Consider the following 19,502-nt stretch of genomic DNA (forward strand, 5'->3'; position numbering starts at 1 on the left):
CCCCCCCCCCCCGGCTCTCCTCAAGAAGGCGGGTCCAGCTCTGCTAGCTCACCAATCCGAGCGCCCAGAACCGGCTCTGCCTTCGCGAGCCCTGCCCCACGCCATAGTCAGCCAATCGAAATTCGTGTTCGTACAGTCGGGTCGTCCAATCACAGATGGGCTGTGAGTCCCGAGTGCCCCGCCCCTGCCGCGCTCGGCCGCTGCTCGGCGGGCGCCCGGGCTTCGGTATTCTCCGAGCGGCGCCGATTTGCGTCGGGCTCTGCCGGCTGCATCCGGAGGTGCGGGTGACGGCGCCGCTGTGTTCCCGGGGTGCTGGATGAGGCAGAAGCGACCCAACCGGGTCGCAAGGCGCCTCAGGCTCGGTCAGGGTAGGCTCGGCGTGGGTCCCAGGACTGAGCCGGAGGCCGAACGGTACACGTTCCCTGCCCGGCAGCGCCTCCCGGAGAGGTCCCTGCGGAGTCCGGGTGAACGTTTAGGTGGCTTCCGCTTCCCGGGGCCTCACCTGCGCAGGCCGCGGGGCGCCAGGTGCGGAGGCGTGTGCGCCACCTGGGCGCCTCCCCCGGCCGCCAGCGGGGCGGAGGCGGGGCCGCAGCCCGGGCCTCCCGCGGCTCGCCCGGTCCCCTCAGTCTCACCGGTCAGCCGGGCCCTGCGGTTCGGGATGCTGCTGCCTACTCGCGAGCCGCCCTCCACGCTTGCCCCCGCCGCCGGGGCCGCGCCTCGCTGTTTACATGCCGGTGGAGCCCGGGCCCCCCGAAGGTGAAAGTAGCCGACCCACAAGACTGGTCCCTCAGACTCGGGGCTCCGGACTCAGATCCTGCCCTGCAGCCTCCGCCGCCATCTGGACTGGATCCGGCTCTGGTGTTTTTTGAGAGGAGGGGGTGTGATTTCGGGAAAGGGATCCTGGGGATTTCTGGGACCCCTCTTTTTTCTTCTATTTTTTTTTTTTTTTTTTGCCCTGCGGGCTTAAGACTCAGGGAACTCGCTCATGGCTTTTTTGATGAAGAAGAAGAAATTCAAATTCCAAACCACTTTCACCCTGGAGGAGCTGACTGCGGTCCCCTTCGTGAACGGGGTCCTCTTTTGCAAAGTCCGGCTGCTGGATGGCGGGGATTTTGTCAGTTTGTCGTCCAGGTAGGCATTGAGGCTTTCGTTTTTGCAGGGGAAGGTGTGTGTGTGTGTGGGGGGGGGTGCTGGTGAGTGAGATCTTGATAAGTGGAAGCCTCAGGTGTGAGGGACGGGCAAGGGGCTTCCGGGCGTTATACATGTCTTTGGGAAGATTTGCTCTAGGCAGGGCCAAGTGAGCTGTCAGTGTGCCAGGCAGGCACTTGTCTGCAGGTTACCAGCCCGAAACCTTTTAGGGTCCTGCATGCAAAGTTGCATGGAAAGAGCTGAATGAAATTTGCACCTTGAGTAAGTAGGGGTGTCCCAGGCCACCATGCCACCGAGCTGGCCCCTGTGGCTGTCATATGATTGAGAGCCTGGGCCAGCCACAGGTTTTCTGGCACTCTCCCCTTGGCTTGGAAACCCAGTCCCAGGCACTCCCTGAATCTGATTGAGGGTAGTGGCTGGATTTTGGGTTGCCCAGTCCCCTCTGAGTGACTGCCCTCGTCTGGCTGAAGCTGGACTGCTTTGCATTGCAAATGTTCTTGCCAGGAGACTACCTTCCTCGCCGAAAGAAGCCCTCAAGATAGGTTTGTTGTCTTTCGCCGTCCTGGTAGGTCCAGCTCTCCAGGTTATTGCTGAGTGAGATCCGAGTTCTCAGTCTAGCCTTTGCAGAATGAGCTCACTGGGTCACACAGTCCTGGCCTGGGCAGTGGGAGTTCAGTTTTGTCTGTTCCCTCTTGTGCACAGTGAACCACACAGGTTTCTCCATAGGGAGGAGTTGCAGTAGATAGTCCCACAATACCACGCCTGGTCTAGGGCCTGGGCTGCCCTACTTTTCTTACATCTCCCCTTCTTCGCCCCGTAGGTTTGTGGGCCTAAGTAGCTGGAGACGCCTCACTATTCTGAGTTCTCAGAGGTGTGCTTTACTGGTCGGGATCATGGGCCACGAAAGAGGAAGGAAATGGTTGCCGGGGACCGGGGACCTTGCCTGAGCAATAGTCAACCAGACTTGGCCTGTTTGGAGACCTGTTGGGTGAATGGGCTGGGAGGAGAGAAGCTGCGTGGAGGTGTCCGTCCTATGCACCGTCCTCCTGTTCTGCTTAGGGCTGCTTATCTGAAGAATTTAGACCTTTCTGGTGGGGGTGGCTGCAGTCTGCTGCATGTAATACCTACAGCTTCCTCAGCTAATGGCACAGTGTCAGAGGGTTATGCCCAGAGATGGGCCTGGAGACAGCCACTTCTAGACTTGGGTGAATTACCCAGACTCCCTGAGCCCTGATCTCAAGAGCTAGCAATTACCGGTGCTCTGCTCACCATTTTACTGGTGCCTCTTAACCCCTTGACTCTACCATGGAGCAGGCAGAGGTGTGGGACTGGGAGAGCGTTTTTACAGAGGTGAAAATATACGATCAGAGAGAGCGGCTTTAGCTGCCGTCTCGTGCCTCTAAGCCTCAGTTTACCCTTTCATAAAATGGGGACTCCTCACCTTTCGGTGTGCAGGGGATGGAGAGTATATCATGTCTCTCAGGGAGGTTGTTAAACAGCAGTTACTAGTACTACCCTCAACCCCAGGCCATTGGCAGGGAGCTAGGGGGAACACGGGATGTCAGCAGAGGTCCTAGGATTGGGCACAGTGCCAGGAATTTGTACCACATTTGTACTAAGACCCTTAGCCAGCCACCTGTCAGCTTTTTCCTTGCCCCAGCTTGCCCCCACATCCTGGAAAGTCTGGAAAGTTCCGGGATTTAGCACACTGGATTTTACCTCTGTTTCCCCGTCTTCCTTCTGGCAAGAGTCCACAGATTCTCTGAGCCCAGCTGAGCCTAGGTAGCCTCTCCTGGTTCCCATCCTGGATAAAGCCTCTTAGCAGGGAGTGGCTAAAGAGGAAGAACTAGCACTGAGGCCCAAAGCCGAGCGCTTACCACCGGGTGCTGCAGCTGTGGCAGCGGAGAGCATTGATGTTGGAACCTGAGCCACTTTGAAGTGGCTTTGGTTTCTGTATGCTTTTACCCAGGAGGTGGGGGTTCCTAGGTTGCTGTTCCCTTTGCCCGCACCCCTCCCACACTGATCCTGTAGCCCAGAAGCCTGGGCCACCCCTCCACTCCTGTGACCTTATTGTTTAAGGTAGGGACTTAGGTGACTGGACCTGCTTAGATACTGGGCCTAGATGTGGCAGTACATTTTGCCAGCGCAGAGACCTCTGGATCGCTTGATGTGCCATTGGCAGCCTGGGTGGTAACAGACTAACAACAGCCCTAGGCCCCACCCCTGCAACCCCGCCTTCCTAGCTGGTGTTTTCCAGTGTGTTGAGTGCCATGGCAACAGCTGTACTTGGCTCTATCTGACCCAGTTGGAACAGGTGGAGCAGGTGACTCCCGGGCTTGTTCCTTAGCCTCATCTTCCAGCACCACCTTAGGAGCAGCAGTTTACATGGCAGCGAGGTTCTGGGGCCCAGACTGTGCCAGGCAGAGTGCTGAGTGTTTTGCATCGGGTATCCCCACTAATCTTCCATTTGGAGGGACACTGAGCCAGAGAAGTAAAACCGCACGCTGGAGGTTATTAGGTTATAAGTGGCAGTGGGGAACCAGTTCTTTTCTCATAATGGCTTTCTCCGATTGTGTACTCGATGCCAGGGACTTGATGAGCCACTCAAATACCTGACCATACGCCCTGCTTAGAGGTGAAGGGACTGGTTCAGTGTAGCAGAGATAGACCTTGATTGCAGCAGCTCCAATTCAGAGACCTGTCTTACCTTGGTGGCATGAGCTAAAAGCAACTACAGACCCATGTGGCATTTCAGACCTTACAAAGGCTTCTTTCAGTGGCTTGGGTGGTACAGTGGGATCTGGAGCTGAACAGTGGAGAGGCACTAAACTGGGTCTTGTGACACTCAAGGTAAATAGAGTCCCCAAGACTACAAGGCAGGTGGCAGGGGACTGAAGTAATCACTGTATTTGTGCTCAGGCTTAGGCAGTCACGGGCACAGTGGGCATTTGCCATGTGTTCTTGCCTGGGGCCTTCCAGGAAGGTAATCCAAATGGTACCTGGGAAGGCTTTCAGGGTTGGAAGGTATCCAGGAGCATACAGAGGTCCCATCCAAATGTGGTGAGTCTGGCAGAGTTAGCATGTCTAAGTGGCCCTCAGGTCAGAAGGACCCAAAACCTCCCAGGGGCCCTGCTCCTTGGTGGCATTGGTTCTTTGGCTTGCCACATGCGTGGTTGCTGTGTCGGGAGAGGAGGGCAAGGGAACACTGACTCACAAGATGGAGAAGAGAGAGGAGAGGAGGATACTGTCCTCTTAGCCAGTGGACGGGGAAACCACAGCCTGGGGCAGAAACCACAGCCTGGGACAGAAACCACAGCCTGGGACTTGCCACGGCTACTCCATAGGAAAATAATGGACCCTGTTGGACGGACTGTAGTCTAGCTCTTATCTCTGTGCCCTGTGCTTCAACCCACTAAGAAAGTGGGTTGGGCCGGGTGATGGTGGTGCACACCTTTAATCCCAACGCTGTTAGAAACTGTCTCGAAAAACCAAAAAAACAAACAAACAAACAAACAAAAACAAAAGTGCACTTCAATCACAGTTTTCATCCTCTGAATTTCCATGGCTTTAAAAACAGCTTATCCCCTGTGTTTGTAAGTGACATTAAGAGTTCTGAAATTGGCCAGGTGGTGGTGGTGCACGCCTTTAATTCCAGCACTTGGGAGGCAGAGGCAGGCGGATCTCTGTGAGTTCAAGGCCAGCCTGGTCTACAAGAGCTAGTTCCTGGACAGGAACCAAAAGCTACGTAGAAACCCTGTCTCAAAAAATCAAAAAAAAAAAAAAAAAAGTGGGTTGGCCAGGAGGAAGAGAAAGACCCCTTGCAAGGTCACCTCCTGCTTTGCACTTAAGTGCCAGGCTATCTGAGAAACCGACCGTGACCTGAGGAGGCCTCCCTCATCCTTGCCCTTCTTGGCTAGCTTAGAGTCCTCAGTGAGCCTTCAGTGGACTATTATTTTTGTAAATAGAGCCTGATTGCTTACCACACTGGCACTGCCTGCCTTCTGTGGGCAAACCCATGTGCCCGTCATGTAGGAGTACTCGGGAGCCTCTGGATTCTTGGAGCATGAAGGACTTCTTTGGAAGAATTAGCTCTGCATCCAGAGGCATGTGCCCAGGTCCAGGCCCTGACTCTGGGACAGACAAGCAGGCTTGATTGTTCGTCATCCAAGCCACACATTTGGCCAGGGTTCCATTCCTGACTCTCAATGTCCCTCATTGAAAAAAGAACGCCACTGAGTTCACAGCCCTGCAAGGAGTACTCTGGGATAGATTGGTGTGGGACTCTGAGAAAGCCTAGTGGAGATTGATGCCCTCACTCAGGATTCTCTAGCAGTGTGAAGATACAGGAGAAACCCTACACTGGGTAAGGTATTTATTGTCCTGCTCAGAATAGGGATGCTGTGGGCTGAACAAATTGAAAATAGGAGAGAGCTAGTAGACACGGGTCTTTTCTTCCTCCCTGACTGCGACTCCCTTTCCACTGACTTTCACAGCAGCACTAGGTAGTCCTGTTCCTCGGAGCTCCCAGTTATGTGGTGGCAGGATGCCTAGTATGCCAAGCTAATCTGGGACGGGTCCTTGTGGATCCCAGTGAGCCCTGCAGACCAACTGGGGAAATGTTTTTGTTCAGATTCTGTTCATTTTGTCTTCTCTCAAGTCATCTCACCCCTGCCCATAGTTCACTGTCTCACGGTAAACATACCATCGCTATGGGAGGGCTTCCCTGAGGAAGCAACACTTAATGGGACTGTTAGAAACTGAGAGGGGTCGAGCTGAAGATGGGGAAGAGCCTGTGGAGAAGCCTCTGGCTTGAAGGCGTGTCTGGGCAAGGTGGGGTTGGGTGTGGGAAGAGGGGCTCGAGGAAACAAAAACTTGTTGAACTGTTTCTAGTCTTGGGAGTCCTATAGGGGACAGGGGAACAACGTGACATCATTTATCAATTAAGATGGTGGCTCTTAGGTGCTGGTAAGAGTCTATAGGCAGTATTGATCTAGCCTGGCAGAGTGGTGGGAGGCAGAGAGAAGAGGGAATGGACTAGAGAGGGGAGGAGGCAAAATGGGCAGGAAGGTTCCCTATCCTAAAGGCATGGCACCATACTTTGAAGGTGCTAGAAGACAGGGTGCATAGTAGTCAAAGATGCCCTGGAAACAACTGTTGCTCATGTCAAAATCCAAATTTTCAGGTTTTTTTTTTTTTTTTTAATGAAGATTGGACAACAGTACTGTGAGGTAGCATTCAATGCAGAGGCCTTGTTACTGGGTTTTGAGAGTCCCCCCCCCCCCCATAGCATATTCTTAGATCTTTGGCATATTCTGAGGGTCTCTTATCAGTTTGGTTCCTGAGGCCCTGAGGTCTTTCCTGTGCAAGCACGGGGGCCAGAGGACCTGTGGTAAGAAACCCCTCTGGCAGAGGAAAAGGAAGGAGTGGGTTTAGAGGTTGGCTGGGCAGCACGGCTGTGGTCCAGGTTCCCTGTCTCTTTGAAGTCAGATCATACTTGTGGGTTGGTAGCCTTGGTAAGAAGCTTCCCAGCCTGTTTCAGGCCTTAGTAGCTGCTGCTTGCTTGGATCCGGTCTTTGCTGCCAACTGGCTACACTGTTGGCATGTGCCACCTTGGCAGTGCCTTAGCCTGCCTGGCAGCTTGGTAGTAGACCTGACCAGAGGAGATCTGGCTCTGTGGAGCCAAGGCTGCTCCCTGAGGCCTGCTCTTTGCCTGGAGCTCCTGCTTGGCTGGGGCTTCTTGGCAGTAATAACAGTGCCTGCCTGTAGGTCCTGCTTACCTGGGAGTGGCTGGGAGGCCCTACTTTGTCAGAACCTGGAAACCCTGGCTTGTTTTAAAGGGGCCCTGCCTGTGCATCTGGGTGCCAGCTAGTAAGTCTGCCTCCAGGTCTCAGGAACTTAGGTAGGGACTTGGTATTTGGAGTAAGGGAGCCAAGGACAAGTATGAGAGAGGGAGAGACCTGGAGCTAAGGTGGGGTGGGAGGACATAGAGCTACTCTTCATCTACTTCTGGCGAGTGCTTTGTATAACATTAGACTTGTCACCGGGTCCTGGTGGTGTTCTGAGCTTGCTGGCTACCCAAAGGTCAGTCTGCATTTCTGTAGGCTTGAAGCTGCCCAACCTGTAACCCAACCTAAGTGTCACCAGAAGATTGTGGTTGCAAACTTGTGGTCTTTTGCTTTGAGTCTCTTGGTACCCGTGGCTTAGAAGAGCTCTTCAATATAGGCCTGAAACTGCTTTTACTCCATTCTGCCCAGATGTTGCCTGGCAGTAAGCAGCCCTCGGCTCTGTAGCCACCTTGTTTTAGGGGTCTGCTAAACCCTAGCCTCTCGCCTGAGCCTCTCTTTGAAGCAGGGCTGCTAGGGCCGGAGGATGTAGTGACAGTGCTTGCTGGAATGGCAGCTTGACTTCTGGTTCTCAGTGGGAACACTGTGTTACACTCCGTCCTATTCCCTCGGGGCCAAGTGGTATGCCTCTTCGTAGCTGATACTTCCCTGGGGGTCTGGGTCACTGTGGTGCTGCCAAAAGAGGATGCCTGTTCCTCGGCCTTGCTTCTTTGTCTTTAGCAGGGGTGGGAGCCAGCAGGGAGTACCTTAGGGTCCGAGCTCAGGGCCTAGTGGGGTTCCACATACTTTCTCTTTCCTATTGACTTAGTCCTTCTCTACCGAAACACAGACAAGCAGACAGCCCCTCACAAAGGTGCAGGGTACTAACTGTAAACCTTCTGGTAGGGTGAGGTAGATGAGAGAAGCCAAGGTCTTTCAGTGGCCAATATCCTGTCCCCTGTCTTTCTGATTACTCCGCTCTTCCTCAACCCCCTCACCGTGCTTTTCCACATGAAACTACTGCTCAGCCCAAATGGCCGCTCCTGGGGAGTCTCTACCTGCCCTTGGCCTTGTCACCTGCTGTAGCCCTCATTTCAAGGTTCATTGTGTCTAACTCCTTCCCCGGAGCAGGAAAGAGTTCAAGGCCAGAAAAGCCTCCACTGCATCTTAGTCTTTGGGCCTCTTGCTATGTGTTGGCAGTGTCCCAGGCTGGGACATCTCTCTCCTGGCTCTGAACCAATGTGGTTGTTGGTGTTGACTGTGTGGTGGCCACTGCCAGCTGCTAAGCCCAAGCCTACCCCCAACCCAGTGCCCAAAGTATCAGCCTGTGCCAGGAGGAACCCTTACCCGTATACTGGGCAGCTGGCTTAAAGGCTGCAGTTGACACGCAGCCACGGCCATTGGCTCAGTTGGCTGTGCCACTTGCAGAGGAGAGCGGGCACACAGGTTGGGGAGGAAGGAAGAAAGTGAGCTCAGGCACTGCCATTGAACTTGTAACTGCCGAATTACTCTGTGACTGTGACCAAGGGCTTTATCCCTGCAGACTGTTTCCTCTCCTAGAGGGTGCTCCCTTGAGGGCAAGAAAACGGCACATGACCAGACCCTGGCAGCTACTACCAGCTAAACCTGCAAAGAGAAGAAGTGCACAACCTGCTATCAGGAGGACAGAGGCTGGTTCCTGTTCACACGTGATGTGCCCTCTTCACCCACCACTTCCTGTCTGCAGACGTGTGCAGACAGCACCTGCGGCTTCCCTGGGTTGTTCGTGTCAGTTTCCTGGTCACCTTATGTGTCGGGGGCCATGGGGATATAGTCTGTACCTCTGTAGGATCCCACCTGTGGCACATGAACTCCGTGCTGAACAACCCTTGGGGGAGGGAGGGATGTGCATTGGGGTGGGTAGGGTTAGAGACTGGTTGTGGGACAAGAAGAGCTGAGCAGGAAAGAGCCAGTGCTTTGGAAGGGGCTTAGCGAGGGGAGGCTCTTGGGGCTGGACTTGACAGTATACTGAAGAAGTGGGTGGGTTTGAATCAATCAGACTTGCTCCCCACCACCCCGAGACAGGGTTTCTCTGTGTAACAACCCTAACTGTCCTGGAACTGACTTTGTAGACCAGGCTAGCCTCGAACTCAGAGATCAGCCTGCCTCTAGAGTGCTGGAATTAGAGGCGTGCACCAACACACCTGGTTCAGACTTGCATTTGATTTATTTCTTAGTTCATTACTTTTATGTATACGGGTGTATACCAGTATGTAAGTCTGTACACCATGTATGTGCAGTGCGCATGGAAGCCAAAAGAGGGTGTCAGGTCCCCTGGAACTATAGTTACAGATTATTGTCAGTCTCTGTGTGGGTCCTGGGAATGGAACCCTGGTCCTCTGGAAGAACACCCAATGCTCTTAACTGCTGAGACATCTCTCTAGGCCCCAGACTTGCACTTTAGAACTTTGTAGTATGGTAGACAGTTTAGGGCTGCCAGTTATAGTAGGGCAAGTGTGTTAAACAGAGAAAGGTATCTTCCCAGCCATTGTCTTGGACCAGTTCAAAGCTGGAGCCATCCTCTGCAGCAGCCAAGGTGAAGCAAAGGCCAGCCTGGTCTACAAGAGCAAGTTCCAGGACAGTTTGGTACCACAGAAAAAGGCCCAAGGCAAGAGTTCATGAGTTCAAAAATGACCTGGCTCAGAAAAGATGAAGTTATGCTTGTTGGAGTTGGGACCCTATCTGGAAGGGGCTTTTAGGCTTGCAGAATTCTGCTTAGGTTTAGTTACACAAGTATGTTCTCTCTGAGGACTTGAGAGCTACATGTCTCTGTTGCAGAAACAAGCCTTGAGATGCCCATACCTCTAGGCTCTAGGTGGGCACCACAGCTTTCAAGACAAACACCAGGGTGCCTGGAAGTCTGAAGTTGATCTTTGGGGTTTTTCCTGGATCTTCCTGGCAAGCCAGCCTGAACCATTCCAACCTGATGAGCATCGTTCTTGTTTATGAGGCAGTGATTCGTTTTGGCAACTGCAGGCAGTCTTCTTGGGCTGGGGATTTTCCTTTACCACTTGTAACCCCAGCACAACAGAGCTTCCAGGCTCGAGTTTAGCAGTTTGAAGGCTTGGTGGGCTCCTGAGTTATTGCCAGACCACTGGGTATCTGGACTTTGCCTGTGGTGGGTAAATGAACTGTTCCATAGGCTGCCTGGTGAACCTGTTACTACCCATCATAGCTTCTGACTCAGAGCACTAGCTGGCATGGCTAGTTTCAATTCAGAGCAGTCGTTGGAGGGGGTCTGGGGCTGGAAGCATAAAAGGAAAGGTTCTAATCCCAGCACTTGGGAGGCAGAGACAGGAGGATCTCTGTGAGTTCGAGGCCAGCCTGGTCTACAGAGTGAGTTCCAGAGACACCCTGTTTTGGAAAACAGAGAAAAGGGAAGGTTCACATTTCTCCCCCCCCCCTCCAGTTGTGGCTCTTCTTTCTGAGGTTCACCTCTTGGAAAAAGTGTGATTAGAGCTAGACCACTGCCCTGGCTGTGATACTTGTGGTCCCTACCTGAGCCCATAAACAGGAAGAGACCGTTAGACACATCCGTCTCAGGGAAGTGGAGAGCATAGAGGAAATGGGGTTTCGCTACTAAGCTTACGTCAACCCCAAACCCTCACATTCTGTTGTTGGCTTTGAGGCAAGGTCTCACTGTTTGGCCCCAGCTGGCCTGCATCTCACAGAGATCTGCCTGCCTCTGCCTCTCAAGTGCTGGGATAAATGGTGTACATCATGATACCTGGCTCCAAACCCTGTCTCTGGGATGATGGATGTGTCCCACTAGTCTCAAGAAATGTACCCTGAGCTCAACAACTCATAGGGTTTGTATTTGCCAAAAGGACAACAGGAAACAACTGGACCTGGTTGTGAGACTGGCTCTGCCCATTATGGGGATAGGCAAGGAAGCCTTTCTATGTGGCCAGCAGTTGAGTGGACGGCTTGGGACTCCAGGTTGCAAAAGGCATCCCTTGTAGCCGCCATTATCACAGACAAGGACCCAGCACATGACCCTGTTTAAAAAGGCCCAAGTCAAGATCCAGGATGGCACTTGAGGAGAGTTCAAAGGCATTCTGGTTCAAGAAGTTGAGAAGGTTATCCTTGATGTGTGGGACCTGTGCCTGGAAGGGGCCCACTTAGCCTGATTCCTAGACAGTGCTCAGTAAATGTGAGTGGAGGTATGACAGTAGTGGTGGTCAGCCCAGGATGATGGCCTTCGAGTCTGCAGAGTCTCAGGTGTGCACCTAGGAGGTGAAACCCAGTGAGTCAGGTCCTCATGGTCCTGTTTGACCCTGGGCCCTGTGGTTGGAAACTTGGGTAGCTGCTGAGGACAGCTGGAAAATCAGGTCTGAGTCAGAGTCAAGCTGTGAAGAAAGGTGACTGACTAAATGGCTCCTGATTATCCTGTCGCCTCAGAAGTTCAGAGAGCCATGGGGGAATCCTCTGTGCAGCAGGGACACCTGGGTAGAGAGCAAGGTGTAGTCACATCTGGGAAACTCCTACCTAGAAGCAGAGTGAGAAGACTTGGCTCTACAGAGATAGAGTACAAAAGATCTCTCATTCAGTTGTCAGATCCCCAGATCCATCTTTGAGGACAGGAGACAACAGCGAGTGTACCGGGAGAGGCCCTGCTCCCGGGATCTTGGCTCTGTGAGACAGAGGCCTTGATTGATTCCTTCCGCACATATAGGCCGAGTCCTGTGTGCACAGGAGGTACCTCAGGAGGGTCTGGGTGTGGGTGTCCTCATGACTAGTGTCCAGTCATTTCAGGAACCAGGTCTCAGGGACAGTAATCCTTTCCTCTCACTCCTTCCTCTTCAAGTGAATCAAACACCACCCAGGCCTGAGTCAGCCAGGAGCTGGTCACACATTCCTGCCACCTGCCACACCTCTGGGCATCTCAGCTGGGTTTTAGGCCTAGGAAATGGCCAGATCCAGGGTCCAGGGCAAGGAAGAAGGCTGGGTCGCGGTGGTTTTTGCATCTTCCGGATCACCTACCCCCGATTTCTTCTCTGCAGACACTTTCAAAGGGCCAGGCTCCTACTATATTCAGGTCAGCTCATAGCAGTCCCATGAGAAAGGGTAGGATGGTGATGGAGACCCAGGAGCTCTGGAGGTCATTGGGTGGCGGAGGCCTGCTTGGACCCATCTTTGCCTCTCCAAGCCTCTCAAGTGAGCCTACTAGGTACAGGAAGGGAAGTTCCCTGACAGATCCAGCTCTGCAGCTCTGTGTGTGCTAATAGTCTGGATTTTAGGAGAGGAAGTTGGTATCACATCCCAGTATAATCATCCACTGTGTCTTCTTGATTTGAATTCCTAGGGCCTCTAGTTTCCGGTCCTTACATGGAAAGGTAGTGTTGGACATGGGTTCACATCTCAAACCTCTAGTCAGTAGACCTTGGGCAGCTGAATTCTTGGGTTCTTGGCCTGTGGACATAGGGGTGATGGGCTATGAACTCTGTGATCATCTCTCCCTTGGTATGAGCTCAGTTTGCAATACCATCTCTTCTCTTCCATGTAATATTTGTGGTAAAGGATGGAACCACAGGGCCTAGGGTTCTCGCATGACAGATAGTCATGCTATTTATCACTGAGATCTGAGAATGGTTCTCCTATGTTGACAGGTTTCACAGGGATCTTGGGATCCTGCAGTGTTGGGCTTGGGGTATAGGCTGCCTCTCAATTCCTCTAAGACCTGCCTCATGTCCCTGGACTCTCTGAGAGTCAGTGTCCTGATCTGTGAAGGGGAAGTAGGTAGGGAATCAGCCAGTGAAAATCGCTGTACTTGGCATGCAAGAGGACTTCCAGGAGCAGGAGCTGGGGCTTTGCTTAGTGCATGGGACTGGACCTGCATCGCGTTCAAAACTAGCAGTTTAGCCCAGGCGGTGGTGGCGCATGCCTTTAATCCCAGCACTTGGGAGGCAGAGGCAGGCGGATCTCTGGGAGTTCGAGGCCAGCCTGGTCTACAAGAGCTAGTTCTGGGATAGGCACCAAAGCTACAGAGAAACCCTGTCTCAAAGAAACAAAAAACAACAACAACAACAACAACAAAAAACCTAGCAGTTTGCTGTGGATCTCTTCACAAGGGCTTGAGGATACAGCCCAGTGGTAGAACTCTTGCCTAGCATGCACACCCCTCTGGGTTTCGATCCTAGCACCAACAATAAAAAGAAAAGGTAGTGACTACTGGCACCATTTCAGAGCCTGATTCACAGGCATTGCCTGGTGGTAACATGAACTGTCTGCAAACCCTAGTTGTGGAGCAGAAGGTAGAAGGGGACGGCAACATGCCTGTATCTGTAAACAAAGGATCCCACACCTACCTGTCTTGGGCTTTTTGTAGGTCAGTCCCCAGGTTACTTGGCTGAAGAATACCAGGATTCAAACCCAGATGTATCTAACTAGCGCTGATGCTCCCAACTCAGCAAACTTGAGCACTCTATTGGAACCTCACCCCTGCCCTGTTGCACAGTTTCTAAAGCTGCAGTTTGCCCACATTGTGCTTGATGGAGTCACTGGTCAATGTCAGCCTCATTCCCAGCCTTTTTGTCAGCCCCTGAGCCATCTCTAGGGTTCTTGTCAGGAGGGAGCTGAAAAGGCAGCATGGGACCCTGAGGTGCTTCCTTAAACTCTCCAGTGTTCGGCACAAAGTGGCTTGGCTTCTAGGAACTTCTTGCAGGAGGAGGGACTGGCAGGCTGAACTGTAGGGAACTGTTTCCCCTGCACGTGGCCCTGAACTCCTGGCAGGAGCCAGACACTGTTGGGCTGCCACGTTGGCCCTTCTGGCCTGCAGCCCCTGGACGGATGCCCTGACTGGCCCCTGGGGTGGGCCACTCCCCAGGCAGCTGTGCCGTGCTCTTCGGGAAAGCACTGGCAGATGTTGTCGATTTAAATTGTTTCCTATTAGACTCTCGCTCAGGCCAGGGCTGCCTCTCATCTGGCCGGAGCATAGATTGCATCACTAGGACCACTCATTCCTTGAGGAACCAGGCAGAGCCTGGGGTTCAGGCTGTTGCTGGGCAAAGCCAGGGAGGGACAGCCTGGATAGCAAGTGTGGATACCAGTGATGAAACTTGCTCTGATGCCTGTGGACTGAATCAGAGAACTAAGTCTCCTAGGACCCAGGAACACAGCTAGGGGTCCTGTCAATGCCTGCTTCTCTCATCAGTTACCTGGAAGTTGAATGAAGAGTGGCTTCCAAGGCCCCTGTAGTGCATCTCAGCTGGAGCTGGTTTTGTTAAGTCTCAAGGCAGCTTGTCACATCTGGAGTTGTTCACCTCTAATTGGCAGTGTGCAGCTAAATGTGCCACAGCTACAGGACAGCTTCTCAGAAAGAAAATCCCTGCCCTGCACAGCCCGTGGTCCTGCAGGCCAGTAGACACGTTATGTGCTCACTTGTGTCTAGAGACACCTGTCCTGCTGGGCTTCACGCCCTACTTTGCTCAGATTTGAGCACCTAACCCTCTTCCAGTGCAGTGCCCCGTATTGAGCCTGCCAGTGGTGAGTAAATGTTCTGATGGGCATGTACATTTGTGTGTGTCCACGTGCATATGTGCGCATGTCTGTATGTATCATGTGTGTTGGGGATAAAACTCAGGTGGCTAGGATTGTGTACTGAGCACCTTTTCCTAGTGAACCTTTTAACTGGCCCCTGATGGACACTTACATCTGGGAAAGTGAGTGTTGTAGGTGGCTCTAGGGTCACCCTGGAGCCCTTTCACAGGGACTAAGCTACCATACTGTTCCCTGAGGTTCCCTTTTCCTTGTAACTGCCAGTCCTGCTGCTTGCACCTTTGCACAAACTCTGGGGAGAGTCCCCCTGGGTCCATGGGTTCCTAGCGACCTATGGCTAAGAGGGAGCTCCCTGGCAGTCAGTCCCTGTCTCCTGTGTGGTGAAGGTCAAAGCCACCAAGGCTCTGGGCCCTGCTGCACCTTGTAAGGAGTGATGCTGCTAGGTACAGTATTTGTTGCAGCGAGCTCATTCCTAGGAACCATGAAGCCAGACTCTGGGGTGGCTCCTAATGGGGACATTGCATTTCTTCTGTCAGAGAAATTGTTGGAAATGGCTCCCTTCAGCCTGACCTGCCACCTTCCCCGCTCTCTGGGGTTCTTTTAATAGTCTTGGTTGTGAGCCAGAGGGCCTTTCCCTCCTCCATGTCCATGTTCATGTTGTGAACCAGGGAGACCTTTCCCTCCTCCACGTCCATGTTCATGTTGTGAACCAGGGAGACCTTTCCCTCCTCCACGTCCATGTCATGTTCATGTTGTGAACCAGGGAGACCTTTCCCTCCTTCCTGCTTCGGTGGGGGGAGGACTGAAATGGTACAGTGAGTTGGGAGTCTCCTGGCAGGCTGCTGCAGGGAGACCTGGTGTTCTATGAGTTTGTTTCACCCCCCTGGACCCCAGTTTCGTCACTGTAGAACAGAGGTGGTGTTTACACAGGCCTTGGGGTTATTGGGCCTTTCTTTCAGTCCTGTGCTTGAACCTGGAATCCCACAGAATAAGCTCAAGACTTGGGGATGCTTTATTGAAGTAGAGGGCCAGGGGCATAGAGAGTGAAGATTTTTCTGCCAGCTCTGTCCTAGACTTTTAGGGAAAGAGGCCATGGTCACAGGCAGATGTGGTCCCCGTTAATAAGGGACCCTGATGGTGACCAGCCACATTTCCTGGTCGCAAGACACAGCAAGGCAGATGCTAGGCAGATGTGGCTTTGCAGAGACACTGGGTAGATGTACTTCCTCCTACCCCACTTGAACTGATAGTGAGAGAGCCCTGTGCAGTGGGCACACCACCTCCTCCTTTTGGGCTTTCCTGTGATGTTCCTATTGCTGGAGACTCCCTTTATCTTTACCCAGCTGACACTGCCCACCCCCCCCCCTTTGAAACTCGGACTGTGACGTCACTGCCCCCAGACATCTGTCCTGCTCTGTAGAGAGCTCTTTATTGGCAGCTGCCAGTTGTTTCCTTGTGTAACATGTTTCCCCCTCTGCTCCAGGACCCTTCAAATGTTCATGCCATGCCTGTAGCCTGAGCTGGCGCCTGCACTCTCCATGGATACCCTACAGAGGTCTGCTTGACAGTTGGATACAGATCCAAGGTTCTTGCTAAGCCGTTCCGTGTCCGCCTGAGCTAGGCAGAGGCAGTCATTGGAAGAGTCCTAGAGCCAGGAGAGATCCGGGAAGTCCAGAGCATCTGAGACCACTGTTTTGTGGGGCGCTTGCTCTATTTTAGGACAGTTCAAAAATAACTCCAAGGTGGTCACAGAGACCACAGTGGTTAAAGGCCTTGCCCTGTTGCTCTGGGATTTGCATGTCTAATTGTATATCTTAAAACTAAAAGCAAAACCTGTCTCTTTAATTACCTGTCCCTGGCAGCGGCAGCAGGGAGCAGGGATGCACGCCCTGAAACCCCAAGCTGGAATCTGACTTACAGCCTTTCCACCCTGACAGCCAGTTGCCCACATTCACTCGGCATGTCCCCACTTGACAGTGCCTCAGGGGGGTGAGGGTGGGCCCTGGCCTTGAATCAGATACTTGTGGTTCAAATCTCTTTCTTATTATAACCACCCATCCTAACTTAATTTCCCTCTCCTTTAAATTTTATTTTTATTATTTTTATGTTTTGGTATTTTGAGACAGGGTTTCTTTGTGTAGCCCTGACGGTCCAGTCCCTGACTGTAGACCAGGCTGTCCTCGAACTCACAGAGATCTGCCTGCCTCTGCCTCCTGAGTGCTGGGATTAAAGGTGTGCATCTCCACCACAGGGCTTAAAGTTAAATTTTGATGAGGAGAACTACTCTTAGACAAAAACAACTCCTCTCCCCAGTTCTAACAGACTTGACTGAACTGTCCCCTTCCTTATGGCCACTGTCCCTTTAAATCAGCATGAATAAGCCAGGTGTCCAGGAAGCCAGCAGTTCAGGGTTCTGGTCTTTTCTTGGGTTGGGATGATCTCAGAGCCTTGGTTTTTGCCATTTTATTTAGTTATCTGGGGCTGAGCATGCTAAAGTTTTGTGATTTTACACTTGCTGTTGTCTGGTTGCATCCTGAACCATTTTATCAGGGCAGGGAGTGGGATGCACGCTGTTTACATCTTAAGTATAATTTGTCTTTCTTGAGAATTTTTCACTTTCTTGATTTCCATGGCTGGCCCTCTGTGCTCCTGATGAATGGGGATATATATTGGGCACTGCTGTGCATGAGCCTGTGGTGTCCTGGCAGGCTCAGTCTCTGCCTTCCTAGCACCTCCCAGCCCACTGAAGTTGCAGAGGTATAAGGTGATGCTGAGTCTCAGCACCTGTGATACTGGAGTCTCCCAGGGTGAGAAAGAGGCTCTGATGTTCCCTAGAGGGGCTTTTCTGCCTCTGATAGTACTCCAAGACTTAGAGAGGAGTCACTGTGAAAATTTACAACTGATATTAACAGTTCGGTGAATAAATGAGGAGCTGGGAACTTAATTCAGTGGTGGAATACTTGGTTACATGTGCAAAGCCTTAGGAAGACAGACAAGGAAGGGAAGGGGGCTTAGGCTGTTAGTGTAGAATCTTGCCTGCCTAGCATCATAAGGCCTGCATTCCATCCCTGGAGGGAAAAAAGACAACAGTATCTCTTCCCTGCCCTTCCTCGTCTGTAGTTTCCAGACACTCAAGTGCCCAGTGGTGGCTCTCATTTGCCGTGATGTCATGGGCATCTCTGAATTCTCTGTGCACACCATCTTGTGTCCTTTTGAAAACAATGGAGATGATGTATTGTAGAAACCCTTTTCCTGCGGTCCGGCCGATGGGCAAGACCATCCTCCTCCCCTTCCCTTTCTTCTTTCTTTCCTTTTTTGAGATAAGATTTCATTATGTAGCTTTGGCTCTCCTCAACTCAGGAGTGCTGGGATTAAAGGTGTGAGCCACTAAGCCCTGCTCCTTCCCCTTCTTCCTTTTTTTTAAAAATCTTATTTATTTATTTACTTTTTTGGGTATGTTGTTGTTGTTTTGAGACAGGGTTTCTCTGTGCAGCCCTGACTGTCCTGGAGCTAGCTCTGTAGACCAGGCTGGCCTCGAACAAACAGAGATCCACAAGCCAGTGGTGTTTCCCGTTCACAAGGTGCTCTCATCCCTCAGACCATTTCATGACATCACCAAGAAACCTCACGCATATCAGCTGTCGCTCTTCATTTCCCCAACTCCTTTCCCTGGCAACCACCGGTCTGCTTTCTATCTCTCTGGGTTTGCCTGATCTGGGCATTTCCCACAGATAAAATCTACACTAGACTCTCCTGCGCGCCTGGCTTTGACTTAGCAGTAATATGTTCAAGGTTAGTAGCACTGTGTAAGTGCCTCCTTCCGAAGGTCAGCGACCGACCTCTTGAGCAGGCCACGGATGTCCTTCCCACTCACCATTTGTGGTGTTTGGGTTGCTTTTGCTTTTTAACTGTTGTGAACGGTGCTACTTGGCACATTTATGTGCAGGTTTTGGTGTGGCTGTGTGTTCCGTCTCTGTTGGGTGTGGACACAGGAGTAGAATTACTAGATCATGTGGTAATGTGGAACGGCTGGCCTCACAAGCCCACGGGGCTTCAGCAGCCAGGTTTTCCTGCTTTTTGTGCCCCTGAGCCAATGTCTGAAGCTAGATGGCCTGGATTTGAGCCTGCTTTGTGAGTTCTGGTCTTGCAGTCCTGCTGGGGCCCCAGTGTCACCAGCTGTAAAAGGGGTAGCATAGATCCACAGCCACCCAGGCTCCGTGAAAAGCCGATGCCTGACTGCAGCCCTCTCTCACATCTGGTAGGGAACCCACGTTTCTGGGGTCACTTCTCAGCTGTGTGCCTGCCCATCCAGTTAGGTGGGATGCACTGAATGAAGAAGACACTGAGCACCAGTTCTGGCAGGATTTGGGCGGGGACTGTAGGGGTGCCACAGTTCAGCTCTCCAGGCTGTGCACTGCTGCCGCCCCAGATCTTACTGAGCTCCTCACGGCAGTTGGTTGGGGTGTAGATGAGCTGCCCCCAGAGTTCCCATCAAAGAACAGCCATCTCAGTCATGCTGGGTTGTTACTATCCTCACATTCCAGGGCTAGAGGGTTAGAATTCCACCTGGTATCTCAAAATCTTCTGTTTCTGTTTCTTTCTCCAGCCCTGTGAGCAGGCTGTGGGGACTACAGGCTTTGCCGTTCTTTGAATGGTGCCTAGCACTGGGCAGCAGCATACAGCATTAGCTATTGTGGTTATTGTGTTGTTAGAGTCTGACTGAACCCAGCTGTGGGCCCAGCAGACTGGTGGGAGATCTAGGGCACTGACCAAGCCTTGATCTCTTATCTGTACAGTGGGTTGAGTGAGTTCATCCTGGGAAGACTGAAGTGAGAGTCACATAAGGAGGCCAGCAGGAGCCCAGCAGGGGCTGGTAATGGGGGCCTAGGAACAGCCAAGGTCAAGGTGCTGGGAGTAGAAGCTTAGCACATTCGTGGGCTTCCTGAAAGGCTAGCTGCCCCAGCCTTTCCTCACCCACTGCTGCTTTTTGATTTT

At 52.4% G+C, this 19,502-nt stretch overlaps 1 protein-coding gene across 1 annotated transcript in view; it reads left to right on the plus strand.

Moving 5' to 3' along the window:
* Positions 1–980: 980 nt before the first annotated feature.
* Eeig1 (estrogen-induced osteoclastogenesis regulator 1) overlaps positions 981–19,502 on the plus strand; it is a 28,890-nt gene continuing 10,368 nt past the window's right edge. Inside the window, exon 1 of the mRNA XM_050155078.1 lies at positions 981–1,131. Coding sequence (XP_050011035.1) covers positions 986–1,131 — 146 coding nt within the window. The 5' untranslated portion in view covers positions 981–985. The remainder of the gene's footprint in view (positions 1,132–19,502) is intronic.

This window comes from Alexandromys fortis, unplaced genomic scaffold (genome assembly GCF_014885135.2).
Source record: "Alexandromys fortis isolate MF-2015 unplaced genomic scaffold, M_Fortis_MF-2015_v1.1 scaffold_72, whole genome shotgun sequence".
Classification (NCBI taxonomy): Eukaryota; Metazoa; Chordata; class Mammalia; order Rodentia; family Cricetidae; genus Alexandromys; species Alexandromys fortis.